This window comes from Fomitiporia mediterranea (assembly GCF_000271605.1).
Source record: "Fomitiporia mediterranea MF3/22 unplaced genomic scaffold FOMMEscaffold_1, whole genome shotgun sequence".
Lineage (NCBI taxonomy): Eukaryota > Fungi > Basidiomycota > Agaricomycetes > Hymenochaetales > Hymenochaetaceae > Fomitiporia > Fomitiporia mediterranea.
This window is the reverse complement of record NW_006760386.1, coordinates 8,943,094-8,966,979: the sequence shown is the minus strand read 5'-3', so window position 1 is coordinate 8,966,979 and position 23,886 is coordinate 8,943,094. Positions and strand designations below refer to the sequence as shown.

At 47.6% G+C, this 23,886-nt stretch overlaps 9 protein-coding genes across 9 annotated transcripts; 2 read left to right on the top strand and 7 right to left on the bottom strand.

Annotated features, from left to right (window-relative positions):
- Positions 1 to 228: 228 nt before the first annotated feature.
- On the bottom strand, positions 229 to 6,643 carry FOMMEDRAFT_151360 (uncharacterized protein; the record flags this gene model as incomplete). The annotated part of the gene is made up of 7 exons (XM_007262388.1): positions 229 to 304; positions 354 to 870; positions 920 to 1,438; positions 1,493 to 1,973; positions 2,022 to 4,768; positions 4,826 to 5,896; positions 5,953 to 6,643. The coding sequence occupies 7 exons, from the start codon at positions 6,641 to 6,643 to the stop codon at positions 229 to 231; spliced, it is 6,102 nt and encodes a 2,033-aa protein (XP_007262450.1).
- Positions 6,644 to 6,691: 48 nt separating this feature from the next.
- FOMMEDRAFT_151359 (uncharacterized protein) lies at positions 6,692 to 7,616 on the bottom strand (the record flags this gene model as incomplete). Its single annotated transcript, XM_007262387.1, has 5 exons — positions 6,692 to 6,812; positions 6,878 to 6,908; positions 6,983 to 7,120; positions 7,376 to 7,403; positions 7,446 to 7,616. The coding sequence occupies 5 exons, from the start codon at positions 7,614 to 7,616 to the stop codon at positions 6,692 to 6,694; spliced, it is 489 nt and encodes a 162-aa protein (XP_007262449.1).
- A 631-nt stretch (positions 7,617 to 8,247) lies between these two features.
- On the bottom strand, positions 8,248 to 8,586 carry FOMMEDRAFT_151358 (uncharacterized protein; the record flags this gene model as incomplete). The annotated part of the gene is made up of 1 exon (XM_007262386.1): positions 8,248 to 8,586. One exon carries the CDS (start codon positions 8,584 to 8,586, stop codon positions 8,248 to 8,250), a length of 339 nt encoding a protein of 112 aa, XP_007262448.1.
- Positions 8,587 to 10,530: 1,944 nt separating this feature from the next.
- FOMMEDRAFT_116933 (peptidase C14) lies at positions 10,531 to 12,564 on the top strand. The gene is made up of 15 exons (XM_007262385.1): positions 10,531 to 10,686; positions 10,750 to 10,831; positions 10,894 to 11,040; positions 11,097 to 11,159; positions 11,221 to 11,267; positions 11,317 to 11,334; positions 11,387 to 11,419; positions 11,475 to 11,486; positions 11,541 to 11,565; positions 11,618 to 11,835; positions 11,892 to 11,972; positions 12,025 to 12,043; positions 12,103 to 12,148; positions 12,213 to 12,270; positions 12,340 to 12,564. Exons 1-15 carry the CDS (start codon positions 10,573 to 10,575, stop codon positions 12,364 to 12,366), a joined length of 990 nt encoding a protein of 329 aa, XP_007262447.1. The 5' UTR covers positions 10,531 to 10,572; the 3' UTR covers positions 12,367 to 12,564.
- Positions 12,565 to 12,689: 125 nt separating this feature from the next.
- FOMMEDRAFT_101912 (Hydantoinase B/oxoprolinase) lies at positions 12,690 to 15,169 on the bottom strand (the record flags this gene model as incomplete). The annotated part of the gene is made up of 9 exons (XM_007262384.1): positions 14,704 to 15,169; positions 14,560 to 14,646; positions 14,011 to 14,509; positions 13,772 to 13,961; positions 13,578 to 13,716; positions 13,457 to 13,526; positions 13,166 to 13,402; positions 12,993 to 13,091; positions 12,690 to 12,929 (listed from the first exon to the last, which is right to left on the bottom strand). Exons 1-9 carry the CDS (start codon positions 14,934 to 14,936, stop codon positions 12,690 to 12,692), a joined length of 1,794 nt encoding a protein of 597 aa, XP_007262446.1. The 5' UTR covers positions 14,937 to 15,169.
- A 57-nt stretch (positions 15,170 to 15,226) lies between these two features.
- On the bottom strand, positions 15,227 to 15,794 carry FOMMEDRAFT_165059 (uncharacterized protein). The gene is made up of 3 exons (XM_007262383.1): positions 15,630 to 15,794; positions 15,414 to 15,562; positions 15,227 to 15,359 (listed from the first exon to the last, which is right to left on the bottom strand). The coding sequence occupies exons 1-3, from the start codon at positions 15,772 to 15,774 to the stop codon at positions 15,309 to 15,311; spliced, it is 345 nt and encodes a 114-aa protein (XP_007262445.1). The 5' UTR covers positions 15,775 to 15,794; the 3' UTR covers positions 15,227 to 15,308.
- A 368-nt stretch (positions 15,795 to 16,162) lies between these two features.
- FOMMEDRAFT_131233 (uncharacterized protein) lies at positions 16,163 to 16,668 on the bottom strand (the record flags this gene model as incomplete). Its single annotated transcript, XM_007262382.1, has 3 exons — positions 16,163 to 16,252; positions 16,309 to 16,457; positions 16,524 to 16,668. 3 exons carry the CDS (start codon positions 16,666 to 16,668, stop codon positions 16,163 to 16,165), a joined length of 384 nt encoding a protein of 127 aa, XP_007262444.1.
- A 473-nt stretch (positions 16,669 to 17,141) lies between these two features.
- On the top strand, positions 17,142 to 18,607 carry FOMMEDRAFT_151353 (uncharacterized protein; the record flags this gene model as incomplete). The annotated part of the gene is made up of 7 exons (XM_007262381.1): positions 17,142 to 17,358; positions 17,428 to 17,673; positions 17,729 to 17,836; positions 17,901 to 18,059; positions 18,126 to 18,154; positions 18,234 to 18,284; positions 18,332 to 18,607. The coding sequence occupies 7 exons, from the start codon at positions 17,142 to 17,144 to the stop codon at positions 18,605 to 18,607; spliced, it is 1,086 nt and encodes a 361-aa protein (XP_007262443.1).
- Positions 18,608 to 18,745: 138 nt separating this feature from the next.
- Positions 18,746 to 23,349, bottom strand: FOMMEDRAFT_116923 (endoplasmic reticulum Ca-transporting P-type ATPase). The gene is made up of 12 exons (XM_007262380.1): positions 23,340 to 23,349; positions 22,935 to 23,286; positions 22,489 to 22,866; positions 21,164 to 22,432; positions 20,972 to 21,097; positions 20,273 to 20,914; positions 20,073 to 20,199; positions 19,804 to 20,000; positions 19,601 to 19,737; positions 19,433 to 19,541; positions 19,197 to 19,340; positions 18,746 to 19,085 (listed from the first exon to the last, which is right to left on the bottom strand). Coding segments are annotated over exons 1-12 (3,678 nt in total). The 5' UTR covers positions 23,342 to 23,349; the 3' UTR covers positions 18,746 to 18,890.
- Positions 23,350 to 23,886: the final 537 nt, after the last annotated feature.

The following is a 23,886-nucleotide window of genomic DNA, read 5'->3' as shown; positions in this document are numbered from 1 at the left end:
AAGAAAAATCACTCTTGTAGTTAATCCGGTTAACGGCAAGCCTGGAAAATCGTGAATGGCGGAAAGAAGGGAGAGCATAGGGATAAGTATTCATAGCATATAGTCCATTGATCTTCGCCACCAAAGCGCCGATTACGCTGAGGTACGTTAAGAACCTAGAGTTTTCACCCATGTGGAAAAAGCATAATTGGTTTCTGGTTTATATATCGGCCATCCGAAGGCACGCGTTTATATGCGTAAAGTCCGAGGGATTGCGGATGATCGATTGTGAGGGTGCGGTCGAGCGAATCTAAGTGAATCAGCTCTGATGCCATGTTAACCAGATAGCCTAAGATACAATAACTATGAAATACCTGAGTGACGCGCGCTGATCATTATTTTCCTTGCCGTACTTGCTCTTCAACGGAGACTTGCCATTCCCACGCTTTCCAGCGATTGGCATCAACTTGCGAGGGCTGGAAATTGTACTGGAACGGAGCGGACGAATAGTGCCGTCTTTTCTGGGTGATGCACCCCTGGTGCTTTTCTTGGCCCCACTTGTCACAGTGAAGACTGGTTTCGCCAAGCCGACTCCAGTTTGCCCTTGGCGGACATTTGCCCTGGTATTGGGATCCACAGTCAATTCTTGCAATCGTTTTGAATCCCGTTCAGTGATGTCTGCGTTCGATAGCAGAACATTTGCAGGAGCAGGGGGTCTCTGGAATACAGGGATTCTGGTAAAAACACGAGTGCGGGGATAAGGAGAGGGCCGGGAAGCCTTTCGTGCGCGTCGAGCGCAACCCGACAACTCCGGGGGCAGAGGTCCATAGTTTTTCTGAGAATGCTCAAGTAAAGCTTTCCAGCTTGCTGGGTTACGTGGTGGTTGGAATGCTCGAGGAGTGTCAAAAAAGGTCTAAGCGACAAAAGAATACTAGCTTACATTGAACGGCATCAATGGAGTATGCCGTATCTGCCCACTGAGATCGACTTGCATCAACGACCAATCGTGCCTCGTCTTGGAGGTCACGAATCATCCGCAGCGCAGGACCAACGTCTTCATTCTCCCAACGCACATTGCTCACGTCGGTCATAGACGAATTTTGAGTCATCGATAAGTCCAGAGAATCCTTGGAAATCGAGCCAAAGATCTCAGGAGCCTCTTCAATGGTCTCGTAGACGGACGAGGTGCGGGATGCACGTGCCTCGGAAATTCTGCGGCGATGTCCACTTCCTCGTCTCCTTAGCCTTGCTCTGTCCGCGTCACTGATGACGTTTGTCGAGTTGGAGAGAAGTACGTTCAGGCGATCGAGGTCGATACTGTGTTGTGACCCAGTAAACTGTGTCGATGAGCGCGATGTTGACAGCGGTGGTGTATCCACACTAGAACTAGCTTGCCCAGTTGAAGCACTACGCAGACGAGCAGGACGCTCTGGCCGGCGGAATACAGGGAGAGATTGCCCTTTGTTTACAGTTAATACTTTTCCCCAACCATGTACATGGACGAAGGACGTACTGGTATTCGTCGTATCTTCACCCTCCGCACTGAGGCAGCAGTCCTCGAGACTCTGTCGCTCAAGCAGACCTTTCCGTGCGAGGCTCATTCTATTGTCACCAAACTGAGCATCATATGCAGAGAGGCGTGATGTGTCCACAATTTGCTCAGCAGTTGCTTCCAATTTTTGGTCTTCTATTTCGGAATTTCGTAGTAACGTGAAGGCTGGCTTCTTGTCCGGTTGTACACGTTCTGGCGACGCCTCATTACTGCTCCTGCGACTCAAGGCCTCAGTCTCCTGCTCATGATGTGAGAGTTCACTGATCATGCAGACTTCAGCCTGGGATGAGTTGAGACTGCCATCGTCATTTTCTCCACTCGGGATACGTGTGAGGATGCGTCCTAGATACCTCTGCTGCTGTCGTTTCTCTGCACGCGCACAAGGCGAACCCTCAAGCGTCGAGCGAATCGAACGTCGTCGGACAAACCCTCCACCAAGCATCTAGACAAAAATAAAAACTTGAACAAGTATTATTGAGTTATTACCTACTGAGATCATCGTGTCATCATCACGTTTAGGGCTTCCTTGGCTATATGTGCTATAAACTGAAACAGGCCTGAACTGAGGTGGGCGGAGATCAAACTGCTGGTTGTCGTTGCCAAACAATGACTCGCGAGATCCTATCATAGAACGTCGTCCTGTCTCGTCGATGAGGGAGTCCTGATCACGATCTGCATCCACAACGGAGTCAAACGATGATTGCCAGTTCATACTCGAATCTAATTGCGACGGCGAAGCTGAGATGGCCTCGAGCGGAATTCCATGTTCACGTGCAGATTCAAACATCTTATCCCCTATTCCAGGTCGACCCAAATGATGTGCAGAAAATCCGCTCGCAATAGATTCGAATGAAGAGGTTCGTTGACGCCAGGTTAAAGTCGTCCGCCCAGCATTGAATCCTCGATTGTACAAGCTTACAGGAGGGCCTGAGGTTACTGAGATTATGGACTCGACTTGCCTGCGGCTTCTCCGTTGATGCACATCAGGCCTGAGATGCGAATAATTCGAGTCGAAAGAGAAATTAGATGCACCGCTATCGACTCTTTGGCGCATGGGATCATGACGAAGGAACGAAAACGTATCGTCCACGGTATATGACATGTCATCGGAGATCGGTCGTGCAGGAACACTATAGCCGAAAGGATCCTTCGCCCCAGCACGGGTAACACGTCCATACGAAGAGACTGACCCAAGACTTAGCAGTGAATTACGCCAGTCTGCATGTGGAACCTGCAAAGAATTACCCATACTCGACCCAGGAACGGGAGGTGGATAGAATACAGGGCGTGAAGGTCCAAACTCAAATCCCCGGCGTATCTCGCTATAAGCGGACAAACCTGAGAAACTAACATCGGAATTCTGTCTGGAGTGCACAACGAGACGGTCCAGGTCGCTCCCTCCGGCATTGCCAGTCGGGACGACCCCTGTCTCTGGTGACAGACTGACTTCTGATAGCGAATCTGCTTGTGCGTATATCGATTGCAAAGCTATGCTCTCCTCCTCGCTGACGGACATGTATGAGTTCCTACGGCTGTCGTGAGATGGTGGTGGAATTATGTCTGAAAGTGTCATTGGTCTGCTTGAAGTAGTCGAGTTCAATGAGGCACGGGATTGGTTGCGGCCATCATTTGACAATGGTACAAGGAAGTCGACCATCGCTCTGAGCTTCGTGGAATAATCGGAGTTTACGCTTGATCTCGTATGAGTATAGGATTTCTGTAACGATGAGGATTCGGCAGACAGCTGTGCAAGACCGTCCCTAGAAGATTGAGTTGACTTTATCCGTGCCGAGGCATTACCGCCGAATTGGAAATTCAAATCCAAACGACCTTGGGAGGGTCTTGAAGAAACTCCACGCTGGTACGAGTGAAGAGGACGACTTATACAAATGTCTTCCTCATGCGACTCGTCCTGGCTTAAGTGACTCGTCAAGTTGCTGTCTTCGAAACACTCCTCGTCCAACGGGTCTGAAGTCGGCGGCGATCCGGGTAGAGCGACCTCGTGTGCAGCTACGTGGTATTGCTCCGGAACAAGAGGCACGTCAGGAACATTTTTAACATGGAGTCCGAATTTCGGACCCAGACCACGAAGAGAATATTTCCTTGGCGTCTTGAAGGCCTCCTCGAGTTGCATAGCAAAACTCTGGTTGTCCGTCGCCCGTGAACAGTCCAACTTCCTTAGCTCGGCGGTGAAGTCAAAAGACTTCTTTGTTTCGCTCTCGTCGTCGGATGCGATGAAAGCTTCGTCATTAAGTTCATTCAGCTCACTAGAAGGAGACGATTGCGACACTGACTCAGAAGATTCGACTGGAGGAAGGGGCATATTGGGAGGAGTGCCAGGGGATGGAGGTAAAGGACACATGAACGCATCATGATCGGCCATGAATCCTCGATCGGCACTGAGTGAGTACGACGTGTCTCGATCTGAGCCATTGTCCAGCAATATCCGAAGTTCTCTGGGAATATCGTAATTCGGATCGCTCGGGTCCAAAGCAATTGACTGAGAGCCTAGTGAGCCGAGAGTACTTCGTTTGCCGCTTGTATACCCTGCTGAGATGTCAGCAAAGACGTCGTTCTCGCAGGACATGTTAAAGGCGTTCTGAGAAATAGAGGAGCCACGTCCACCACGTTTTTGATATTTCGCCGTCTTCGTCGAAGTCATCGACCTGTCGGAGCCATTTGACCTCCTCTTGCCGAATGTAGCAAAGGAGCTTGGCATATTTGCCTCGACCTCGACATTGTTCAAAGATGGTTTACTCTGTACTTGGTCTGTACATTCCTTGAGATTCGAACGCGAACGCGAGGGCACTGGCAGCGGGTTTAATTTAGGAGCACTCTCATAGGAAGCCGGGAAACTCGAAGGTGACCATGTCCCTTTCCGTTCATGCCGGAAGGCGGGTTGTCGTTCCGTTCTTTTTGTTGTCTCTGGCTCTGGCGCCGCGTTCGAGTCGATCCATGGAGCAATTCGTTGTCCCAAGAGATCAGCAGCAGACGTAGAAGCGCTCTTAGCACGATGTGTGTACGACTTCAATGTACCGATCAGTTTGTCCATAGAACGCTGCCTAGCGGCCTTCTTTGCAGGGCTTTCAGTGACCGCACTGTTGCTTCGGGATCGTTCAGTAAGCGTGCTTCTCGGAGATTCAATGACCGGAGACGAAGTTGGAGTGGCTTCTAGATCGAGCCGGTTAATGAGACAGGCTAGGTTGGTCGTCACATCATCCAGAATTCGAATAACGCCTATAAGTATTACATGGTGAGATTGGAGATTTTCCACAAGGCGTGCTCATTTCTTACCCGTGTCCTTATCCCCTATGATACCTTTTGGCCGCTCACGCCCAAGCAACTGCTCAGACAGCGGCCGTGGACGAACCCTTCTTGACGGTGTATCTAGAGAAGTGACACTGGTAATGTCAAGCAACGTCGTTGAAGTTTCCGACTCCCTTTCAGCGCTGTCCGACAGTGGCGCAACTAGGGGGAAAGCAGCCTTTTCTTGGACATCTGCTGCTTTGGAGATGTCCCGCTTGAGATCCGGGAAAAGCGAGGCCAGTCCAGGTCGCCTTCGTCCTTCAGGCAATCGCTTCTTACTTTCACGGCGACTATCCGACATGCTCGACGATGCAGATTCCTCAGAGCCCGGTGAATGACGTTCTCCCGTTGTATCAACCTGGTCATTCCAGCGAATTGTTGATGCACCCGAACTTTTTGAAACCCGTCCGATGATTGGCTCGACCCGGGTCGTCACCGAGCTATCGTATCGAATGGTGGACACTGATGCACCGGATTCCCTCCTTCTGTGACGTATTGTTGCATCGGACGATGATGAAACCGCCGTCGCTTGAGAAGAAACCGAACGAATCGTCCCTGTCAGATCTATGCTCTTCCGGACAGAACCGAAAGTACTCTTGAGCGCTTCAAAACTGCTCCTGGAGTTCTGATGGCTCTTCTTCCTCTCTCTCTTCACGTCTTTATTCCCGGTCTTAGTAACAGGTTTCTCGGTCGATTGCTCGCCATCATCCGGAGGCGTATTCTTGAGCTGCGCCCAGCTACTGATACGCGCAAGAGAGCGCACTGAACGCATTGCACGTAAGGCAATCGAGCCAGTCCTTGGTCGCTCCTTATCCTCGGAAGGCTGAGTCACGGCTGCAATTCCTTCTGGTGTAGTTGGACGTGCCCCATAAAGACTCGGGGACGTATTAGTTCGAACATGGCCGCGACGAGGTGGCTCGCGGTCGTCATCATCATCATTAGGCATTGGAACCGAGATGAACTTCGTGGCAAATGAATCTGGTGTAGATGCAAAAATCATTCCAGCATCGAGGGATTGTGAGCGTTGCCTCGTCTCCGAGTTTTTTGTCTGCTCTTGAGCTATAACATACCATGGTCAGTTCCTGATGCACTACATTTCGATGAGCAGGACTCACGCAATGATTTGCGCGATTTGGTGACTCGTCGCGCGCTACCCTTCGTATTGATGTTGGAGTTCTCCTTTGATGCCTCCTTCAGTCTCTCCTTGGACTTCGTCTTAACTTTGTCTTTTGACTTCTCCTTAGTATCCTTCCTCCCGCGTCCAATTGTCCACCACTTCTCCTTCTCGTCATCCGTCGCCTTGGGTAATGACTCTGCTGTGGCAGGTTTATTTACCCGCGTCAATTTGTCTGATATCGGACGCTTGCCAGTGTTGGTCACGTCGCCTAGAGCACCCCAGTAGAGATCGTCGAGACCTGCGCGAGACTTCTTTTTCTTCAAAACGACTATCTCGCCGATATCGGGATCATCTGCAGGATCTACATATATGTCGAAACTTCTGCCCATAGTGGGAGAAGCCGCGCCCACGCGACGCTCAATGTCACTAAAGTCCTTGCCTTTCTCCTTTTTGCCCCCTCCTAGTAGGCTGAGTTTCGATTTCTTCGGAACGAGGCGCTTCCGCGAGGTTGCTTGCAACTTGGGGGCTAATATTGTCGTTTCCGAGGGAACGTCGGCGAGTTGTGAATCTGTGGACAAAGGAGTTGCCGTCGTAAGCCGGATAGTAGGTACTTGAGGAAAAGGTGGAGTGTTTAGGACAGAGGCTCGTTCCAGTGGCGCTGGAGTTCGAGATAAAGTCACGCTCCGCATCGTCAGAATATCAGCAGTGAGGGTCGTCAGAACGTTAATAGAAAATGTTTATGCAAGATTGGGCGTTGATAGAACAAGGTTACGTTGATATACAGACGTGATGAGTACAGGGTTCGTGCGAGATGCGTTGATGGTCAGTGCAGGACGTAGCCGTAAGATGGCCGATTTGCTTGAGGAAAGAAAGAACTTGCAGATGCCTGAGGAAACGGCTTGATTTAGACTTGATTTATTGACTTGAATGGCTCCTTTCCCTCGAATGAATTACCTGAGAGGGCATGGGAAGGTCGAAACGTTGAGCACCCGACGCGTAGCATATGGTCACGAAGGAAGGGGACTCACCGTCAAATACAGCTAGAAAGATCAGTTGTATTACGTGCTGCACGTCTTGCCTAATCACCCGAAGTGCAGCAGAAAGCTCGGCCGTGGCACAACGCGTCCTCGATGCGTTTGACGAGGAGGACGATGAACGAAGGAAACCTGGGGAAGGGGCGAGTCATGATCAAGAAGTTCAACGCAAGTCACGTGGTCGCGACTCTCCAACCGATTCATTAAACACTGCCACTCCAACAAGACTTGCGTCGTTTGTGCTTTGCCATCAGAATTATCTGTCTGTTTTCCTGCATTTCTCATGTCACGTATCCTGATTGACGAGTTGAGCCGAGACATGAAGTGCTAACACGGAGCAACTGCAAGGTTTGGACTGTATACTCATTCAACAGGCTGTAGCCACACCGAGCACCCTGAAATTTATCTTTCGAGCCTACAAAAGCTGTATCAATAATATTAATAAAACTCTGTGCACCTTGCATTCTTGGCCTTGAGGCTTGGCCTTTGGCCTATTCCTCTGCTGTGACCTCTGAAACGACCGTATTCCCGAATCAGCCAGAGGTCCGTAATCGGCTCCTGCCGAGAGACTTCCTGATCTGGAAATATCCAGCCGTTTCAAGAGCCTCGTGCTTTGGCAGCCGCTCATGCCTTTCGTTCTCTCTACTGTATTTCACCCAGAAACGCTCACTTTAAGGGTATTTGCAGTCTATAATTACTAAAACTCATTATTATTTCACAAAAAAATACTATTAGAAAGGTCTTCATATTAGCTACAAAACGTATGTTTTAATTTTTTGTAAAATAAAAAATAAATATTTTATTGAATTTACGCGTGAAGGACTCAAAACTGAGCGTTCGACGTGATTCACCAGGAAACGCACACTCGTGGGAAACTAAACTTAGAGAAATTCGCGCGTGCATTCACTCAGTACGCAGACTCGACTTCAATCCTATCCAGACCAATTTACTTTGGTCTGGGCAGAAATAAAGGTAAGTACAGTCTATTAGTCATATACACTCTATTAATTAATGGAATATATGGTTCTTTATACAGGAACAGGCTCGTTGTGATGACTTAGAGTCTCTTGCCTACATTCTAATGTCTGCTTCTTGCTCTCCTCTGCCTCTCGTTCTCCTCCTCCTCTGCTTTCAGAATTCGTTGCTGTTCCTCTGGTCTGCTAGCCTTATCCTTCTAATGCCTGGTTCGTCAAGTTTGCTCAGCGATCTCTCTCTCTTCACACAGTCGCAAGCGTTCCGCCATCTCACATCGACATCGATTAAGCTCTTCCTCCTTCGCTGTGATCTTGCACTCCCTCTGCTGTCACAGTTCCACCACTCGCTGATACCTCGTTCGACTGTTCCTGAGAGATGGATTGATGTTGATGATGGACGTTGGCCAAGGCACTGCGTGGGCCTGTTTGGACAACAAAATCCCATGTCTGAGGAAGGGTTGGTGGGTAGTTACTGGTGCGCACGTTCTCCTTCTCACTCTCCAAATTAATGGCTGAGTTGAGAGTACGGTAGGCTGGTCTTGGTCTTGGTTGCTTCCTCGGTAAATCGGCTGTGCTCGTCGTCGCAGTCCTTTCTTCAGATTTCTTTTTCTTCTTCAGGTCCATTTCTGCTGCTCGCCGTGCCTTCTCCCTTTCCCTCTCCCTCCTTTTCTCTTCCTTCTCCCTTTCCCTCTCCCTCCTCTTCTCCTCCCTCTCCCTCCTCTTCTCTATAGTGATCGTTTAATACTGAAACATATAACCTTTAACATACGTATGCTTTACAATTTTTTTTAACTATAAAAACTGTACTAATAAGTAATATAGTAGATTATAGTACTTTTTATATATATAGTTTTGATTTAATTATAATAATTTTAATTCTTAATATTTTCTCTTAAAATTATAGAATATTATAGTAAATATATCAAGAATACTAGTACCGAATTTTTATATATAGTTATAATATTAATTATTGTAATAAAAAATTCGTAAGTTATAACTATAAACTCTGAATTATAGAAAGTAGTAAAATTAGACTTAAAATCGTATTCTTAATAAGTAACTTAATACTTAACTATTAATTATATAAAAAAATATATAGTAACTACATATAATATAGTACTTATTCTCAAAATTTCAGCTACAAATAATGTCTCCTTAAATTAATATTAAGTGTGTTGTGTGTGGGAAAAGTTTCTGTTCACTAAATCAGTGCTGATCATCAAAATTCTAACATTCCAACACCAATATCTCAGCTTCAACTCATTTTTTTTTGCTCAAATTTCGTATTTAAGTTATATTTACTGTAGGCTACCTGTATGTAAAATTTCAAGAAATTTTACTAAGAATTGAGGGAGGTATTGTACAACTGAGCGTTAACTGGTAACTGAGCGCGAACCGGTGAAACACAGTATCGGTCGAGTTCTGAGACCGAAAGCTGCGAGGAGCATCCCTTTCCTTTTGTAACCCATCGGTGTTAGACCGGATCATGGCTGTGAGCAAGAAGGCTCCGAGTCGGGTTCTCACCCGCCCTTGTATCAACCAGCGCTAATCATAGTCAGGCGCAAACCAGTCAAGTTGACGCACTCATCTCTTCTTCCAACCACTACCACACCTCCCTTCACTCCCACCAATGTGGCCAAACCAACAGCAACAGTACGTTCGCTCGCGCTCACACTCATTTTCCGGCTATGCACCAGCTATGCCTGACCATATGCGTGCACCCTCGCCAGCGTAAGTTCTCGAGCGGTTCTCGCCACGTAAATTTTATATAATTAATATTTAACGTACTTGCATTAATCCGCAGCTATCCGTAAGTCAAGGTCAGGTTCTACCATTTTTCCCACTCATAACCAACTTGTTCACTTAGACATGGCACATATGAGACGGCAGCTCCTGTGTCACCGGGTGGGTTTGTAATGCCCCAGCATGGGTAAGCGAATTGAATTTTGGGTGTGCTCGTGTTTGACGTACTAGTTAATGTTTTAGTTATGAACCTCCGCTTCCACCGTCCAATCGGTAATTATTAAGAACAACAGTTCCTCGATCGATGTTAACCTTCGGTGTCCGATAGGGAAGAGAGAGGCAGGTCTAAAGAACGAGGAATGGACCTATCCAAAGCCTTCGTATACTATCCCCACACGGGCCATACTCATCGTCATAGCCACAGCCAAGAGCATCTTTATGCTCAAGCAACCCCCCAGACTCATCACCGCCATAGGCACCATCACTATCATGGCCATCAGTCGCAACATCGATCAAGCTCTCACAACCGTATTCCCAATATTACTTTACATGCAAACGGGCAAACATATAACATTCCTTCACGTCCCGCCTATCAGCATAACTCCAGTACCCCTGTGCATGGCGCAACTGTGGTGCACCAGCAACATCCCCTTCGTCCCATACACAGTGCAAGTCACATACCACAGGCCAATGCAGCAGGTATGCGTACGTAGATTTCGACTTGTATAAGTTTGTCGTATCCAAGGCAACAATCTTCAACTTGCGTAGTCGGAACTTTTGTTGTACTCCCTATATGATCAATCATGTTGACAAAACCCGTTACCAGCTACCTTAAATCCTGCATTGAACCCGGCACCTCAGGTGCACATGCCCGTCCCACAGCTGCCTCCGAAAGATATTATTTACTATGGCCCGCAAATTGGAGATAAACGACATCATTTCAAGTATTCGCAATGTTCGCGGCGAAAGAAAGCACTCTGCGTACGTATCCCATTGTCCCGGGTTCTCGCACTATCCCAATTAACTCGCTGACCGCATTGTTAGATTGGAATCAATTATATTGGATCGCCGAATCAGCTTAACGGCTGTATCAATGACGCTAAGAGGATGCGCACCTTCTTGATGAGTAGGTTGACTATTTTCTTTTTCGATAATCTCTTAAGGCAGAGTCAACTACCCTTACAATAGATCATTACGGGTTCAAACCTGGGGATATTGTCTTGTTAACGGATGATGGAAAGTCACAACGCCAGCGTCCCACTAAACGCAACATCATTGATGCCATGAAGTGGCTGGTGCGCGATGCACAGGCTGATGACTCTCTCGTTTTTCACTGTTCGTATTCTATCCGTCTCACTTTGCAGATATTGTCATGAATAGTTTAAATGCAGTTTCCGGGCACGGAGGTCAGACCCCAGACAAAGATGGTGATGAAGCTGATGGATACGATGAAGGTAGGTTGCACAGATCAAAACCTCTTGAAAATAGACTCAATACCGACTTCGTACTTTCTAGTTATCTATCCCTTGGACTGGAAGAGAGCTGGTCATATTGTTGATGACGTAAGGATTAATGCTAGTTTGTTTCAAAATATACTGACGAGTTTCTTAGGACATGCATGACATTATGGTGGGAAACAGACTACACTACATCGAATAGTAGCGGACTTACCTCGTGACAGGTCAAACCTCTTCCAGAAGGATGCCGATTGACGGTGAGCATGCTCAGGCTGCCTATGTTCGTGAACGTATGACCGATTCAATTTATAGGCTATCTTTGACGTACAGTCCTTCATACTCTGCACCTTAATTTCTAAAGCTAACTAAGAACCTCAGTGTTGTCATTCTGGATCTGCGCTAGGCAAGTTTCAATTTTATTTGTCTCATCTTGGAAGCTCAGCCACCATGTACAGATTTACCATACATGTATGGAAGGAACGGTAAAATCAAGCGAGAGCCCAATCTGTCTCGCGCAGCAGGAGATGACATTTTCGGCGACCGATCGTTCAACGATCGTGAATATGGCGTTAATGAACTTGCACGAGATTTTGAGGGAATGGACCGTCGCCTCGGAGATGCCAGGAGACGAAGGCGATATGTGCTAAAGATCAAGACGAGTCCTGCCGACGTTGTGAGCACATCTCATCTCGTCATGTTTTCTTGGTCGGAATTAATGTCATAACGAAGATTTCATGGAGTGGATGTAAAGATTCTCAAACAAGTGCGGATACCTTTCAGAACAACGTGGCAACAGGCGCCATGAGCTATGTACGCATCATCACATGTCATGGCATGTACTGCATCTGACCGTAAATTTCAGGCATTCATAAAGTGTTTGAGTAAGCACCATAATTCTCTGCATTTTTTGTTCCGCCATTGAGAATATTTCCGCCATCAGAAGAGAATCCCAATGTGACATACCAAGAACTTCTCATAAACATCAGGTAAAACAACCATGCTACCTTCTACATTCCCTTGCCGCGAGCTCTGACCCACGTCTCGTTGCAGGAAAATCCTCAAGAACCGCTTCAGCCAGAAACCACAGCTCTCAGCTTCCCATCCCATCGTATGTCCTTCTTACTCTCCACTTTCTTCGAAGAATCGCAAATTGACCTAAGCTTCTATGCTTTACAAGGACACATCCGTTCGATTCCTAATTTAAATAATTTATCAGAGACTAACCACTTGTCCCTAACTCATTGCCGACGATAATTGCATTGTCTGTTGTTCTTCCTATTATTTGTACCATTTACGATCATTTACGACGTGTCATGCCTCTGTAGCTATTTATGCTCCAGTGTATCGCTCACTTCCTTATCGTAGCCACTTAAATACTCCCGTTAATACAATCTAACATTTATTTATGCCACATCCGAAGGATCGAAAAAAAAGTTCGTTTATGCAATACGATTTGCTTTGATTCTACAGGAACTCGCTTGCCGTAACGCCATTGCTCAACTGAAATCATGCTTCATACTATGTATCTTAAAACCCAGCCTGCGCCGCCGCCCGCTCCGCGAGACTCCCTCTCACCGCCCACTCTACCGTATCCTTCACCTTTTCCACTACAGTCCCTACTACTCCCTTACCATCCCTCTCACCAGACGGAGCACCCCATGCACCTCCACCTGGCGTCTCAATCAAGAGCCTATCACCCTTCCCCATAAATATCGTCGCTTTCCCGCCAATGTTGATTATTCGAGGCTCTCTATTCGGCTGGGTGTTCTCCTTCTCATCCTCTTTTGATTTCGGCTTTGGTCCGGAAAGAGGATCGTTTTCTGTATCGACTATATCCCCGTCTTCTTCTCGAAGCTGTTTGACCCAGACGTTCCGACCCATTGCTCCTGGGTGACCACCTTCGAGTCCATAAGGCTGGCGCGAGCGTCTCTATATAAACAAGGTATCAACCATAACATTAGTGCCCTTTTTCTCTCAGACGTCAAACCCAAGGATGAGCCAACCTCAGACAAGATCGACACCTGCAATGGGTGCATAAACTCGATCTCCCTCACGACACCGTCACCCCCCTTCCACTGACCGTCTCCACCTGAGCCTTCTCGGAGACCGAAACGATGTAAGAGCACAGGGTACCGTCGCTCAAGGATCTCGACGTCGCCGATACGCGTGTTGGTGATGTGCGTGTGCACACCGGACGTTCCATGCCAGCCCGGACCAGCACCCGAGCCGCCTGCAATTGTCTGAATATATCAAAATTCAGTTTGGATGTCGGCGGTACTTGCAGAAAAACGTACTTCGTAGTATCCCCAGCCAGCGGAAACTTTTCCGTCTTTGTCCTTCCCGCCGGCACCAAAGGTTAAGTTGCTAAGTGGGCGTCAGTAATTCGCATGAGCGTGAAATTTGGGGAAAGCTCACTTTGTGCAGCCCTGGCTTGCTGCACAAGCGTTGAATGCCTTGAGCACGACGTCAACTATCCGCTGAGATGTCAAGACGTTGCCCGCACAGACAGCTGCAGTCGGCGAGGGGAGTAACAGTGATTTCTTCGGTATTTTGACTAGATCGATCATATTTAATCGATTAGCTGAAGGTTATGATGCCGTGCAACTCACTATCGAGAGGGACAAGACAACCAGCGTTGAGCGGGATGTCACTATCGAGCATGGCACGCATGCAATAGATGACTGCGGAGTGCACGACAGGAGTGGGCGTGTTAAGATTATTGCGCACTTCAGGTCCGGTGCCCTCAAAGTCAAGTACTGCAGAACCCTCCTCTTCATTGATCTCGACTCGCAATTGAATCTGGAGAATATGAGGACTTTCGCATGACAAGAGAGTGAATGATCCTTACGGGTGAACCATCATCAAGGTAATCGACTGCGGAAAGTATGTTTGTCCCCATCCGCTTCGCAACAGCCTTCAACAAGTTCCTCACCGATATCTCCGCATTTGCACGAATGTGGTACATGTACTCTTGCACAGTAGAAAGACCATATTCTTCTATCATCATCCGAATAAGCTGTACACCCTTGTGATTTGCGGCAATTTGCGCCTTGATATCGCTCTCGACATCTCTGATATTCCTACATCCAGAGCTGCCAGGATAGCGAGCGGGAATATCAATCATACGCTCGTGTAGACCGTCCCGATCAAATACACCTCCGCTGACAATCTTGAAGCTGATGATCTCCGCGCCTTCATCAAAGATCGTGACGGAAGTCGGGGGCATCGAACCAGGGAGAATTCCGCCGACGTCAGCGTGATGTCCACGAGAAGCGACGAAAAAGATTATTTCCTCTGGGTTTTCGGGTGAAAATACCGGTGTAATAATAGTTATGTCTGGAAGATGCCTGGAATATGAATTAATCGCGGTTTAAATTAATGATTATATGCTACTCACGATCCTCCTGCACGTGGAGAATTGGTCATGAGTACATCTCCATCCTTCAAACTCTTGCTGTGCAGGTTCATTTGGTATCTCACCGCACTGTCGAGTTATTAATCAATTAATGGACTGCCTCAATGTTTATAGAGGATAACTCACAAACTCATGGCTCCGAGGTGGATCGGTATGAAGGGCGCATTGGCGACCAGCTCGCCATCGGGTGCAAAGAGTGCACACGAGAAGTCAAGACGTTCCTTGATATTCGTGCTTATCGAAGTCTGCTGCAGAGACCTGCCCATTGCCTCAGCGACACTCATGAAGCGGTTCGCAAATAGTGTGAGTAATATTGGGTCTGCGCCCTTAGCGGGGCTAGGCTTCGTGATATTTGCCATAATGCAAGATAGTCTGAGAGAACTTGTTTGTATGCCAGGTAATGAGCAAGCTCAGCTCGAGATATGTGATTATAAGTATCGGAAATCAGTTCCGTTATCACTCTTCTCGAGTCGATTATAAATCAGGTTAGTCGTGTTTATGAAGTAGGTTCAGTCGACAAATAGGTAGTGTGAGAGAGAATTTGAGGCCGAGCACTTTGTCCTTCAACAACAGTAGTACCAGTACTGGCGACAAAATTCGACGAGACAGATAGCTTTGACGGTGTAGGTCCATGATCTCATTGTTGGTAGTGGTAATGATATAATCGATCCATCACGTGCCATACACTCTATACAACTACTAGTACTACACTTTTTCGCCCCTTGATTCTTTTACATAGGCAAGCCCATGAAAGGTAGGACAACAACGCGCTCTGGATCCCACTGAAGGTCAAGTGTGAATCAGATAATGCAAGGTTCGATCTGTGTGGGACTTACGACGCCACTTGTGTAGTAAATGTCACTTTCAACAATTTTCTTCGCCTCTTCGAGTGAAGCTGCCTGGTAAACCATCATCGACCCAACCATTTTCTGCTCTGCGCCTGGTGACGCAATCGATTCCGGGCTCATAATGGCTCGACCAAATTCTAGAACGCAAACATCAACCAAAATTCTTGCATATGCAATAATGCATCGGGCAATCAGGGACTCTACTGAGGGTGCCATTATCACCAAGTACTTTCGCATTTTCAAGGTGCTTTTCGCGTACAGACAGGCGGCGCTGGAATGCCCCGTCATCCGTCTTGTCTGGACAGTAGACCATGAACTGAAACTGGTTGGCTTGAGTAGGTGCAGCCATGACTCGGAATCTCAAATAGGATATAGAGAAAGGTCCCAGATGCTCATTTTCGTCACGATGCTGTTATAGACGGACTCACGGTCCGGATGGTACCGGAACTTGTGGGATGTTCGAGTGCTGAGCACTTCATTGACGCTATAATCGATGCGTATACTGTTTGTCCCTCGCAGGGCGCAGTCAATGCACTTTTCGTGGGTTCGGTAAGGGGGAAATCGTCCTGGCCACCTGCCTTTACTTTGCATTTTGTCCGTTTACACTTAGTTCATTGTTTCATTTATATCCAATTACACAGGTTCAATGTTAAATGATGCGTTTGCTGTGCCGAACGAGAGACAGTCCGGCTCGCCACTAGACTGGTACCTTCCACTATTCCAGGTATGGTCGTCGCTCACGAGGGCAGATTCATTAGCCACTCGTCTTTCTTGGAATACAACGACGAACCCGCCAAGGGATGGATCATGATCCGTTCTGGGTCCCACTGTGGTGGAATGCTCTCGTAAATACACTAAAGCATCGTAGGAGAAAACTACTCACAACGCCAGCTGTATAATAAATATCGCTCTGAACGAGCTTCTTCGCTTCCTCCAGCGAAGATGCCTCATATATTATCAGCGATCCAACCATTTTCTGCTCAGCATTGGGTGAGGCGACTGATTCCGGGCTCACGAACGCGCGACCAAATTCTGTGGGACAGGTTACAGGTAAGCATCAGTACTTACCCCGAGCGGAAAGTGCGCCACAAGCTTAACTGATAATTCCATCTGTTCCAAGTTTCTTTGCATTCTCGAGGTGCCTTTCGCGCACGGATAGACGCCGCTGCAAGAGTCCTTCGTCGGACTTATCGGGGCAATAGGCTAAGAATTGAAATTTGCCCGAAGGAGCAGTCGAGGACATAGTGTAGGTCCAATGGAAATTCCTTGACGCAAAGAAAAAAGGTGTTGTCCGAAACAGTGTGGTCTCGTTAGCGTTCGTCAGGCAGCTTCGCAACATTTGGTGAAGCGTGAGTATCAGGTCATATAGGTTCGTAAGTGACTCATGCAGCATGCCGATATACATTTATAGGCTAAGTATCATTCGGAATAAACTTCCTGAACAGGTATTATCTTATTTATCAGATTAGATAACAGTTCTAACGCAGTCATTGATCCCTCTAAGCCCAGAGGAGCGATAACTTTGCACTTGGGAGGTCCTCTTGAACGCGTCCATTCTGCAAAGTTCTCCCGGTGTATATCTAATTGGTTCTAATATTGCCACACATTGTACTCACTCTGCCATCTCCCTCGTATACGGGACTTCCAGGCTGAGGTCCAAGCCTTCAGTCAGTTACTGCACCGGCCTATCTCTGGAACACCTATACTTCTCAAAGGATGGAAAGCGCAAGTACACAAACACCAAAGCCACCACCAAGGCCTTCCAACAGTACTAAACCAAGAACAAACGCGACGCCAAGCGACAAGACACCACCCACAACTTCACCTAGAAGGATCGACCGTAAAGGCGTCCAATTTAAAGACCCGGGTAACAGCACCCGAGCGGGAGCTGCTACAGAGAAAGAACAGACAAAACCTGCGATGACCAGTTCCGGTGAGCATATAGCTATGCCCTCGTGCCGCCACATTATCTTTGCGTGTCATTGATGGCACTTCCATACAGGTACCCAGACTAGAGAAACAGGACCAAAACGCGGACGTGAGGAACGCACTAAAGGAAGACGTGAGAACAGACGACACGATCGTGAGGAGTCCGTGCATCATAAACGCGAGGACTCTCTGGACACAGACAGGGAACACCGTCGGGACAGAGATAGTACCCGGGATACAGACGTTCGCGATTCAGACACAGAAAGGGAGCACCACAAGGAAGACAGTAAGGGCTTATTGGGCAAAATCTTTAATCGCAGTTCGTTATTTTCTTTATAGTCATTGATGGTCGTGAACTCACGCATTTGTTTTAGCTGGCAAAGGATCGGAAAAATCGGAAAAATCGGAAACTGATAGACCGAGGACAGGGCACCGGAGTCGTACATCAAGATATAGACAGCCACGTGGACGCGGCGAGGACGGTAGGAGATAATTTTATGGTGTATCCTTTTTCGAGTTATTTACGATAGCTGTCTGTCAACATAGCTTCCCCGTCTCACCGTACGTCTTCAGAGAAGAAGAAGGCGGCGGCGGATGCGGCGAGAGAAAGGGCCGAGAAAGTACACGGCTCAGCGAACGACGAGGATACAGACCATGGAACGCGGTCAAGCAGGAGACCCAGAGATACAGAACGTCATCGTGGCCGTAAGAACCGCCTTATCGATGAAATCGAACATTTCTGGATACTTACTTGCTCCTCTTAGGCAATAGCAATGCTTCAACGAGAAGAGATCCAGATGGTGCGTCTTACTACTGGCACATTGGGCGTGAATTCCTACCCTGCAGGTGCTAATCATTTACCATCTCCTTTGCTAACAGGACATCGAGGAGGGCGAGACGAATCGCCTCACTCAACGAGAAGAGGACATGGTATGCATGCTATAATTATTAAACACTATTGCATTGCGACTTACAAGTCCTCGGTTACAGACAGCACGGCCAGACGCCGTCAAAGCGCTGACTCCGCAGCTGAGTCCAGAGGAGTCCACCCAAGCCACAAGTCGGACAAATCGAGGCGCGTCTCGCGACTCCTGCACGAGAAGTATTCTTACAATATAGACGTCAAGTTCGATCCACAGGAGTTCACATATGGCGAGAAATGCTCCTGCTGTGATCAGGAGAAGCCATTCCTTAAGTTACCAGTGCCTGCCGATGTGATCAGAAGTCTCTGGGAGGACGGTTTATTCGATTAAGGGCTGAAGACTAGGACGTATGGTTAGATGGAAAACGTTTCGTGTTAGACATTTGTTTCATTGCAATATTTATTGGAAATTTATTTCCGGTTTTCATTCGTTCAACTTATGCCAAGCAGTTAGATGTATCCATGTATAGTATGTCTAGAAGAAAAAGCCATTAAAATTCAATAGAGTACATTATGCGTAGTCAAAGAACGAGAACGACGACAACGTAAAACGAAGATGGGAGGTCGCAAGCGAGACGAAAAGCCAATTAGATCTAAGCACTTGTAACTGTACTCTATTCGTCCTTTTTAGTCGCAGCTTCAGCCTTGCGTTTCTCCCCCTCAAGTTGTCTACGTCGTTCTCTACGTTCTCGTCCTCGAGTGAGCATCTCCTTGGGCTCAAGCACCGCAAAGAGTGCCTTGCAGACGACTTCGACGGCCCAGCAGCCTACGAAGTCTGCGATCATCACTGCTGTTAAACGAACTCTGAACTGTGAGGCGCAAAGGCAACAAAAATTAGTGTGAATGCCATTTTAACGATATCGGTTGGCTCATGAAGCCTGGACCGAGGGGAGGGAAGAAGATGAAGAAAATCTACTTACGAAAACAGGCATCTCGACAATCTGCAACCAGCGCGAGAACTCAGGTACGAAGTCTGTCGCTCCAGCAAACGCAACAGCACTTGCGCCAAGTAGACCATAATACAGCGCAGAGTTTTCGCGTATGCCTTCGCGGAATGGACGACCCTAAAAACAAAACAAAACGCGGAAACAATATAAGCATACGGTGGTTTAATTTGCTTTATAATTAAAACGAGGTTCTGGTGGCTGGGACGTACCTGGAAGTTTATAGCGAAAGTTGAGACCTGCTGAGATAATCCCAGAAGATAGATAGCTGTGTTGAGGAGGTTTGGCTCAAACTTGGCTTCGAGATCAATCGGTCCACGGCTAGACAAATCACATAATTAAATAATTATAACGAATAAACAGGAAGAACGGGTGCGTACTCTTCGTTCGCATTTGATAATGCCGTAATGTAGACCAACGCGACAATGTGAATTCCGAACTGTATGAGGATGGATAGTAGGACGTAAAGATTGAAGATGTTCCCTAGTGGTCGTTCACGAGATAATTTCTCGACGGGCTATTCATATAGTTCCAACAAGTCAGCTTTCAGCCAAGGGATCCAGTCCAAATGATCGTGACGTACCTTCGCGCGTGAAATGCAGAGGAAGCAGACAGACATAAGCATACCAGTGATTGTAACCTGGTAATCACCATACTTGATACCGTCCAGGTATTGCACACTCAACGCGTACGCCGAGATTAGACAGTTCAGCGCGAGGATCTTGTACATCTGCACTGTTGCAACGAGGGTACAGCGTCCTTGACGAATGATATGCGCAACTAAGATTCGCAAAAAAAAAAAAGGCAGCAGTTGGTCAAGTTAAGTTAAGGCGTAATAAACGTATCACGTACTGCTTGCGGTGTGAGAGAGCTTAGACGTGAACGGAGCTGCGCACGAGGCATCGCCAAGTTTAATCTTCGGTACGTCGTCCTCTGCATCCATGTCTGCCAGACTGTTCGTAATGGTGTTCAAATCAAACTGAAATGCAACACAACACAATCATCAGTATCACTATCACATGAAAAGCACAGAACTCCAGAGAATAACCGACCTTCTCGAGAGGATTTCTCTGCCTTGCATTCTGCTGCTGAGCAGCTGCCCTCGCCTGAGCCTCCACAACCTCGGGGTACGCACTCGCAAGAGCAGGAGGCACCGGCGGAGGCGGCTGGTTAAACCTCAAACTAATATTCAACTGCGTCTCATACACCTTCTTAATCCTCTCCATCCTCTGATGCTCCGCAATCTTCTTAAGATCTTCAGGTGTACCATCGAGTAACGCAACACCAACGTGAGCCTGCTTGAGCGCTCCAACGTCGTTCGTACCGTCCCCTGCCATGAGCGTGATGTATCCTAGTGATTTGAGAGTGGTGAGGATGAATTCCTTTTGTGCTGGTGAGACGCGCGCGTAGACCCAGGCGTGTTGGACGAGTGTTAGCCAAGCGGGTTGGTTTTCTAGTTGTCTGAGGGCGGAACCGGTGATGCAGATGTCGTACTTGTTGAGGAGAGCTTGGTCGACGGGTTTAGAAGGGTCTACAGGGATGGACAATGTTTCGTCGACAGTTCGCCATTCGAGGTCTGCATCGTGCTTTGGATTCTCTTTAAGGTCCAAAATCAGGGCTTCACGGTCCACGATCTCGACGTCTCGTGCGACGTGTACAGCGGTTAGAGGGTTGTCACCAGTAATCATGATACACTAATTTAGAGGTCAGGAGTAAAGAAAACGAACAACAATAGGAAAGACGTTGCGTACTCTGTGCGAGGAATCGGCGAGGTCTTTCAATGTTTGAATGGCATCCTCTTTCAAAGGACAATGGAACACGAGGAAGCCTGCGAAATTTAACTTGCTTTCCACCTCGTCGCGTCCGATGTGGTTTATCTAGAAGGACAAATTTCAACGCTATGTCAACTGTCTGTGAAAAATAGCTCCAGTCCGTCAACGTACCCTATCATTAGACATCCCATCCATCTCCTTCCAGGCGAGTGCAAGCACCCGACTTCCACGACGCGTAAAGTACTTGAACGTTTCATCATACCTCTCAGGAACGGAAGCAAGCATGGTCTTAATCGTCTCCGGAGCACCCTTGACACTCACGCGTGCCTTGCCACTCCCCGCACCGCGCTGCATAGTTGCAATAGTCGACATTCGTTTCAAAGCAGACGAGAATTGGAACCTCCTTCGAATATGCAGTTCATACAGTCCTGCGACAGTTTGATTTGTTGGAGATACGCGATCACCGGGTTGTAAATGCCAGTCGAGAGCCTCTAATGCGGCCTTTTCCATTGGATCTCCAACGATCATCCCATCATCGAGACGAACGAGTGCATGAGCGGCAGCAAGACAGAGTGCCGTGTCTCGTTTCGTTTCGCGTACGTTCACCAGTCGAGTGCGGTCCTCGGGATGCACGCCTGCAACGCCCTCAACGACAAGGCTCTCTGCAGTAATGGTTCCGGTTTTGTCGAATGCGCAGACTTCAACCTTTCCTGCGAACGGAATACGGAAAGGTTCTGTACAGAAGATGGCTAATTTTTGTAAGGCAACAAGCGATGCGTTGACAGCCAAGGATAGTTCCATGGGTAACTCAGGTGGAACGACGGAAGTAACGATCATAACGCAGTCCAGTAATAACTTGGACTTCTTGAGACCGCGCTCAAGACCCTTCTGCCATACATACGAAGACGCTGCAAGAGCGAAGACAAGGAGGAATGCAATGAAGAGGAAGGACTCAAGTGTGTTGGCTGATACACGTTCCGACGAGAATATCATTGTGCGCACGAGCGAACCTTGGGCAGTGCCAAAGCCAGTTCGCAGAACCACGGCAAGACACCCTCCGTCTGGTGTATGCGGTCCCGCTTGCGAGACACCTCCGTTGCTTGATTGTAATACTTTCGTACCACCGAAGAGGACGCTGTTCTTGTGCGCTCCATCGACATCCAGCCTTTCGGAACCATCAAAGAGTTCAATGGATTCCTTGAGTAATGGTGTCGACTCTCCAGAGAGCATTGCTTCGTTCACGATGCAAGTACCGCGCAGTAAGAGCAAATCCGCAGGAACAGTTGTGCCTTCTTTGTGAGTTTGCTGGCGCGCCAGAGATACAATATCGCCGGGGAGCAATTCATCCGACTGTAAAACGAACCATTTGCCGTCCCGGTAACATGATATCGGGTATGGTTCGATAGACATGGAACGAAACTCTGTCAAGGTTTTTAACCGCTACGGAAGGACAATCAATACGTCTGCAAGCGTGATTTAAGATTTTTATTGCTTACCTGCCACACAACTGTGCACTCAAACATAATCAGCATGAACAGCGTGAAAATACTATAATACCAATATTCGTCCAGACACCATAACGCGACGCAGAAGATCTGGAACACGAAGAACGGTGCTGTTGCATGTTCAGCGAAAAGTGTCCCGAACGCCGGAATGGGGATGTGAAATTCATTCTTGTTGTATAAGCTGAGCAGGCTCGGGACGTCATCTGCCGAAAGGCCTTTCGAGGAGGATCCGGATGGCAGCTGGTATGATGACAGCGGAGGCTTATTCGTAGACGGATAAGGTAGAGGACCGAATATCAATGGTTTCTCCGATAACAAAACATACGTGTCTTGCTGATACGAAAATGTATATGTTGATGGATCGGACGACTAACCCCAACCAAACACGTTAGAAAACAAATATAAAATAAGAAATTATGTTTTTGGCAGTGACTTACATCCTTTTTGCGCAATTTAACTATTCCACCTTTACCTCTATGCTCAGCCGGTACGATTCTAATCGAGTCTGCACTACGAATGTCATTTACACTTCGACAGGTAATGAACGCGCGTGCAGCGGTGCTCCAGCGAGTTGCGAGGAAGGACAGTGCGTGGCCAGCACCAAGGGAGACACATGCAAGGAACGTCCATTCCTCTGATTTCAGCCAGTCGTCATAGCGCACAAAGTAGGCATATGCAAGAAGGGGATAGAGCGCGAGGAAGGGGAATGTGTATACGTGTGTCCACCAGGGAAGAGACGCGTGTAGAGACGCCCTCGAGATTTCCGGCGAGTCGACAGTGACGGACACCCTAGAAGGTACAGTTAATAGAGTTGTAATTTTACTACAAGAAAAGTAACGTACATGTTCGTCGCTGTCGTGGACGTTGAGCAGTTCAAACTTCGAGCAGAGACGTCAGCGAGAAAATCACAGCAGTGTCGCGCACGTGCCGATTCGCCTGCGGGAGCATCGCACTTCACTTAGGGACTGCAGCGGATAAGGCTATCCGCGGTGTCGTACCGCGGTTGACAAATTCCCACGGATACCACATCCGCGGATAACTTTCTCACGGTATCCGCGGTTTTTGCACATCCGTCAGATGTATATAGAAATCAAATACATCTACTGTAGACATTCATAACTTCCAAGTATTAGCATTCATTAACTAAAAAAAGACAAAAAAATTCTACTATGTCTCAGAACTATACCCTACACTCCTTAAATTCAATATTTTTCCCATCTTACAACATGTCCTTGTCTGACGAGATGTGAGTCATGTGACAGCTGTCTGCTTGTTTGTTTTTACAGAACCATTAACAAAATGCACTCTCTACATAAGTAATGGGATTGAAGATATTATGGGCTCTGGCAGGGGTGTTAGGGTTATATGAGACATTGATCAGTGGAATGC